The sequence below is a fragment of the Penaeus japonicus genome, unplaced genomic scaffold (assembly GCF_977035675.1).
Source record: "Penaeus japonicus unplaced genomic scaffold, GWHDUDI00000001_assembly GWHDUDI00000001, whole genome shotgun sequence".
Lineage (NCBI taxonomy): Eukaryota > Metazoa > Arthropoda > Malacostraca > Decapoda > Penaeidae > Penaeus > Penaeus japonicus.
In genome coordinates, this window is record NW_028234403.1 from 8,155,190 (window position 1) to 8,162,689 (window position 7,500).

The following is a 7,500-nucleotide window of genomic DNA, read 5'->3' on the forward strand; positions in this document are numbered from 1 at the left end:
AATTCTGCGCTTTAAAGAACATAGACAAGAATATTGATGATAAAATGGAGGGCAGGGGTAGGCTGGGTGGGTGGTTGGGGGGGGTGTTCTTAGGGATCCTAAATAACTTTTAAATGAAAGCAAACTAATATCATCGTGTTGATTGCTGTAGTAAGTAAAGATTTACTGTAAATAATAATTAATTGTATATTGCAGCATCGAAGAACAGGAAGACGAAGAATAAGAAGATATAGAAGAGGAGGAATTAAAGAAAAAAAAGACGTAAAAAATAAATCCAATATTTGCATAATCCCTCATGACGTCGCTGCTAATTCCTTCATGAAAAAATCCCAACCTTAGTCAAGCCAAAGTTTACAAACTTTACACCTCTATCCCTACGCCCACACCCCTCCCTCCCTCCCGACATCCTTTCCTTCTAAACAAAGCAGATCCTAACCCCCCTCCCCTCCCCCCCCGCCCTCCTCCTCCTTCTCCAACCCCCACCTCCGCGTGAGAGTCATTGACCTCATGTCTCCTCATGGTCGAGGGCGGAACAAGACAGCTCTTCTAGCCCGCAATGGGGTCTCCAGTTATCCACCTATCTATGGCTATATATGGCTATCTATGACTATATATGGCTATCTATGGCTATCTATGATTACATATGGCTATCTATGGTTATATATGGCTATCTATGGCTATATATGGCTATTTATGACTACATATGGCTATATATGGCTATCTATAGTTATCTATGGCTATCTATGACTATCTATGGCTATCTATGGCAGAACTGTCCGGGATTATGAGCTGTTTTGATAGCTTTTGTTGTTGTTATCCTTTTTTGGTTTTATTTATCATTATTTGTTATTATTATCATTATTATTATTCCGTTGTTATTCATGATAAGTGTTTTAAGAATAATAGTAGTACAATAGTAGTAGTAGTAAAATCATCTTTATTATCATCATCATCATCATTATCGTCTTCATTATTAACAATATTGCTATTATCACTATTGTCATGATCATCATCAACGCCATAATTATGATCATCGTTAAATACTGTCTGCAATCATCACCAACATAAGCAATATCTTTACTAATTACTCATAAGTTAAGGATTATTTGGCATGGCACCGACATTTATATTTTCCATATGTCATATTCACTCATACACAGGCTGGTGCGGCCATTAATATTCATGTTAAGAGAAAGGGCATTCTGCCTTTTCAGTAGACATTGCCGTTACAACTGCAAGCAACATTAAGTATGGAATTTCTCTTTTATTTTTTCTCGGCAGTCTTGAAAGTTATTTTTAGCTTTCATCCTTTTGGAGGCTGTTATCATGGTCATTTATTTATTTATATTGTCATTATTATTATTATTATTATTATTATCATTATCACCACTACTTTTATTGTCATTATTATTATTATTATTATTATCATTACTACTACTATCGTCATCTTTATCATTTATTTATTTTTATTGTCATTATCATTATTATTATTATCATTACTACTACTATCGTTATCATTATAATTTATCTATTTCTATTATCATTATTATTATTATTACAATTATTATCATTACTACTACTATCGTTATCGTTATCATTCATTTATTTCTATTGTCATTATTATTATCATTACTACTATTATCGTTATCTTTATCAATATCACCATTACCACTATCATTATCATTATAATCAATGCTAATATCATCCTCATTATCATCATTATTATATGCTTATCCATTAGAGCGAGTACTTGAAATAAAGCCCCTTTGAAGATACAATTCTTGCTACAAATATAATGAATTTGGCGAAGCTACAAATCTATTTAAACAGCAAAATTTAAATCTATACTGATGAAGTACAATAGCTACAGTTTCTAATTTTTTCATCGATTTTCATCAATTTTCAAACTCCTTCATGGGCAGCCATGGTCTACCTGGTTTATTTATACCTTGCTGTGTATGCAAAACTGGGAATGATGTTAATATCACCATTGTCTTTACACAGAACAACTTTCTAACTTTCTAACTTTCACGAAAAACACACTTCGGATCCCAAGGGCTTCTTCATCTCTCATAAACCCGGCCACCCAGTCGCGCCATTTCTTCTAGACGGCTGCCGAGAGAAAAAAATATTACCTACCCCCAAAGTCATTAAAAAAAAAGCCAAATCATCAATCGAAAGCCCGCGAGAGGGGTAGGTAAATTGTTATGATTAACATAGTTGGCACATTGCCTTTCCCACGCAAAGGGATTAAAAAAAAAAAGAAAGAAAGACGAGAGAACAGCTTACGGTAGCACGCAAAGAGACCGCGGGCCTAACACAAGCTTCGGAACTACCCACGTGGTGCTGACGGGGACTCGATCTTTGTAAACACCGTAACTAAATGCGATACCAAGCCTGGCGGATGGATTCTCTTCCTCTCTCTCTCTCTCTCTCGCTCTCTCTCTTTTACCCCCCTCCTCCTCTTCCTTCCCCTTCCTTCCCCCTCATTCCTTCCCCTTCCTCCCCTCCCCCACATCCTTCTCTCCCCTGCCTACCCCTCTCCCTCACCCTCTCCCCCGCCCCATCCCGGAGCCACAGGGAGGAGGTCATGTAAACAATATACGCAGAAAATAACACGCCACTTGGCATAACGCTTGAAGCTGGAGGGCGTTGCTGAACGAGCCATTGTGTTCAAAGGTTCCGCTTTGATTCGACGGAGACGCTGACTGACCCGTTGGATTCCTGATTGATATGCAACAGGATGGAAACAAGTGACGAACCTGTTCATGGAGGTTCTGTGTGTGGAATTGACTGACTGATTTTTTTTTTTTAACAGGGCTAATGGTAGTATTAGCAGTAGTAGTAGTAGTCGTAGTAGTATTAGTAGTATAAATATAGATGGCAGCAATATTATTGATAATGATAAAGCACAGAAAATAATAATAGCAATAGTAATTATAGTAACAGGAATGATAACAGTTATAATAATTAAAGTAATAATAACAACAAAAATAACAAAATAATACTAGTAATAATAATAAAAACAGTGACAATAACAACAATAATAATAACAACACAATAAAGACAGAATCACCAACAATAATAATAACCACAATAAACAAAACAAAAGCATAACAAAATAACAAAAAATCAACAACACCCATCAAACGGAACGGCCAATAGAAAAACCACAATCATAACTGAACGAAGGTACAATCAAAACAAAAGACTATCGATAACTTAAGATCCAAGCGCTTAAGAGGCTGCCCGCGATGGGTATGTTGATGATGATGGGTATGTTAGTCTAAAAAAATAATTTCATAAGGTTGAGGACTTTATCTTGTGGATAGTTTTCTAGTAAGAGATGGTAATTCTAACCAAATGGAATGGAAGAGATTGGATAATGATGATATTGATAAAGATTGTGGTGATGATGGTAATGGTGGTAATGATAATGAGGTATGATAATGATGATGAAAAGCAATAATGACTATCAAAATCACGATGAATAATGATAATGATTGTGGAGATGATGTAACAGTAACAACGAATGTATAGTAATTATTGTAAAATAATGAAAATAATAATAATAATAATAATAATAATAATAAATACTGTTGATGAATAATAACAATAATCAATAATATCGATAATAATAATGATTATAATAACAATAATAATAACTACAAAAGTAATGATTAATGATAATAAAAATGAAAATGAAAATAACAATAATAATAATTGCAAAGACAACTATGATAATAATAACTATTGCAATGATAATATAGATAACAAAGACAACCATTATATATTTACCAAAATAAAAAACTTGAATGAAAGAGAAAACTTGATAACAAACTTGAAGACAAATAAAACATCAGCAATATCAAAGAAAGCAAAAGAAATAAAGAAAATGAACGAGAAAAAAAGAAAAAATAAATAAAATTAATAAACATACCAACAACAAAAGCGAAACCTAGAAAAGATCAGCATAAAAACTCACGAAGGGCAAAATAAGACGCAAGAGAATAAAAACCGCGACAGTAAAAGACAAAGTGAGGAAAAACAAAACAAAAAAACAAAACAAAGAAGCATCGAGGGAAAAAGTTAAATCAACAGACAAAGAAATCGAAGAAGAAGGAGGAAAGAAAATAATGATAATAATAATACGAAGAACAAAAAGACGAACAATAATTTAAAGAAAAAGAAAGAAAGAAAAGAAAAAATATATATACACATACATATACCAAAAAAAAAAAAAAAAAAAAAAAAAAAAAAAAAAATCATTTCTTAAAGCTTAATAAAATCACTCGATATACTTACTCTTGCACGAGCATAGCGGACCTCTCTCGACGGTCAACATGGTTATAATTGGGCTCCGGCAGAGGTTCTCCTATCGTGCTGGTGAGGTTCACGCCGTCCACCTCGCTAAGGAAACAAAAGATAGTCAAAAAAGGGGTTTCTAACTCCCTTCCAAGCCACGGATTAAGGTACTCGCAATATACAGGATTGGATTCCTTCTTTGGCAGGAGGATCCCACCTTTTTCGGTTCAAGTGGATTCACAAAAGGGTGTTTGGACTTGTTGTGGCTATAATGGATTCAAATAGATCGAGTCGCCTACATATTTTTTTCTTTTTTTTCTTTTTTTGGTAAATGAGGAAACTAGTTTTTGTGTGAGTTTACGATTCAGGAGTATTTTGCAGAAGAGTCCTATTGCTTCATTGAATATCTAGGCGCTTAGTCATGGCTTAGTGATATCATATCTGGGTTAAAAAGCTGTATGGTGAAATGAGAATTCTTAATGCATTTCTCACCAGACGGGATTCCGATGAAATCATAACTGGTTATTTCTAATTCTGGAATCGCAAAACCACAAGACACTCACGCACAAATGCAGATTAACACACACATACATATACGTACATATAAATAAGCATGTATGTGGTGTTTCTTTGTGTGTGTGTGTGTGTGTGCGTGTGCATGCATAAACACACACACACACACACACACACACACACACACACACACACACACACACACACACACACTCAAACACACACACATATACGTACATATAAATATGCATGCATATGGTGTTTCTATGTGTATGTATGTATGTATGTATGCATGTATGTATGCATACATACATACATACATAGACACATATGCATAAATATATCCATATATCCATATATATACATACATACATATATATATATATATATATATATATATATATATATATATATAAATATACAGTATATACATACACACACATTTCTCTCTCTCTCTCTCTCTCTATATATATATATATGTGTGTATGCATATGTATACACACATATGCATGGGATTAGGTAAATCCACAGCAATAAAACCGCGAGGCACATCCTCCTCCACCGCCCAAGAAATCCCGCCGCGCAGCCACCAGGCAAGCCAACCCGCACACGCGATCCCACCGCCACATGTGCGAGTCAGCAAAGCCATGCATGCGTCACAGCAGCGTGCAAGAAGCCGGTACTAACATCGTGAACGAGGATATGAAGGCTGTCTTTGGTAGCATCATCCTGAACTTCATGTCCGCCATATCGCTCCTCTCATTGCGCATCTTGGCTGTGACTTGGGTGATGGCGTAGCGGTGTTCGATCTGGCTTACCACTTTGAAGCTGGTCACCACGCCCGCTGAGCTGTCCACCTGGAAAGGAGAAGGAGAAGGGGGGAGGGGGGTTAGGTCTCTGTATGTGTGGATTTATGTATGTCTTTTTCTGCCACTCTATTATTTTTTTCTGTCTGTCTCTCTCCCTCTCTCTCTATATATACAATATATATATAAATATATATATATATATATATGTATGTATATACATATATATAATATATATATAATATACATATATATATATATATATATAATCTCTCTCTCTCTCTCTCTATATATATATATATATTTGTACCTGTCGGCCGGCCTGCCTTTCATGCAAATGATTTCATTCACTCTTGGTTCATCTTTAGCTATAAGGACTTGAAGGTTACATGCTGCTCACCCGATCGAGGTCGTATCCATTTTTTCCTCCTTTGATCGCTCTCTGTCGGATCTCCCTCTCATTCTCTTTCGCACAGTTTACCAGCCCATTTGGTTTCTATTTATCCGTCAATTAGCACCAATTAGCATTTGTTACCCTACTTCAGTTTAATGTATTTCTTTACCATCTATATATAGTCTTTATCTATCCATTCCACTCTAAGCTTTACTGATTACCTGGTCCAATTATCGACGAAACATTCCTCCTCCACTCTTCGTATCTACTTGTTCCTCCCTTTCCTTCTCCTTCGCTGTATAAACTGGAGACTCTCACGAGGCACTCATATCCTGTCCTCCACACTTCACCACCCCATATATATATCTTTCAGCGCCCCCTTGGTCTCTTCCACCCTCAAATATCTTGGCTATTTCCTTGTTTATCATCCGCATAGGTGTGTAATTGGAATATTTCGACGTCGGTTATATTTCTTCGTTTCTCTTGTGTGGTATTTCCTTTTTGGGTGCAAATGGGGATGGTACATGTGAGGAATTAAATGATCTTGAATTATTGTCATCGGATTTGATTTGATAGAGTATAATTTCACTGTCTATTTTTATTTCCTTGTGTTAACTAGCTCATCTATATTTAATAATTAGCTCATCTTAATTGCTAGTGATGTTACAGTCATTATTGTATTGCAAGAACCACAATTACATGGGTTGCTTCGATAACCTAAATAAAATCTACAATAACAATGCATCCATCAGCATTCCTGTTCTTATTAGTATCGTAATTACCATTACGATAATTTTCTGAAATATCAATATCCACATTGTTATCGAAACACCAACCATAATCGATGCAACAATTCACGATGCAAATACTATCACAACTGTAGTTACATGTATCACAACGGTTGAAACTCCTTAAGCACATTATCACGAGTTATCACGAGACCGTAATTTATAATTATAAATGTTGCTCTTGGCCACAGTTTCCAGTCTTATCATCACTGCTATTAATATGACTTTGTGCTGCGCCATACGATATTCTCAAATGTGACTCCTACGCCCCCGAGATTATTCAAGAATGCCACATCATACAGGCTCTCGCGCCGCCCCTCGGCTGGCACTGGCATGGAATAGCACCGTGACTCACAGGGTCACCACGGTGTCACAACCTCCGGGTAATCAGAGAGAGAGAGAGAGAGAGAGAGAGAGAGAGAGAGAGAGAGAGAAGGAGGGGAGAGAGAGAGAGAGAGAGAGAGAGAGAGAGAGAGAGAGAGAGAGAGAGAGAGAGGAGAGAGAGAGAAAGAGAAGGAGAGAAAATGAGAGATGGAGAGAGAGAGAAAAAAAGAGAAAGGAAAAGAGATATAGAAGGAGAGAGAGATAGAGTAAGAGAAGGAGGAGAGAGAGAGATAGAGAGGAGAGAGAGAGTGAGAGAAAGAGGAGAGAAAAAGAGAGAGAGAGAGAGACAGAGAAGAGAGAGAGAAAGAGA

The 7,500-nt window shown here is 36.2% G+C and overlaps 1 protein-coding gene across 1 annotated transcript in view; it reads right to left on the minus strand.

Moving 5' to 3' along the window:
• The window catches only part of LOC122247853 (inter-alpha-trypsin inhibitor heavy chain H3), an 88,952-nt gene that overhangs the window by 23,623 nt on the left and 57,829 nt on the right, over positions 1-7,500 (minus strand). Inside the window, exons 3-4 of the mRNA XM_043007500.2 lie at positions 5,506-5,675; positions 4,306-4,410 (exon numbers count right to left, since the gene is read on the minus strand). Of these exons, the coding sequence (XP_042863434.2) occupies positions 4,306-4,410; positions 5,506-5,675 (275 nt within the window). The remainder of the gene's footprint in view (positions 1-4,305; positions 4,411-5,505; positions 5,676-7,500) is intronic.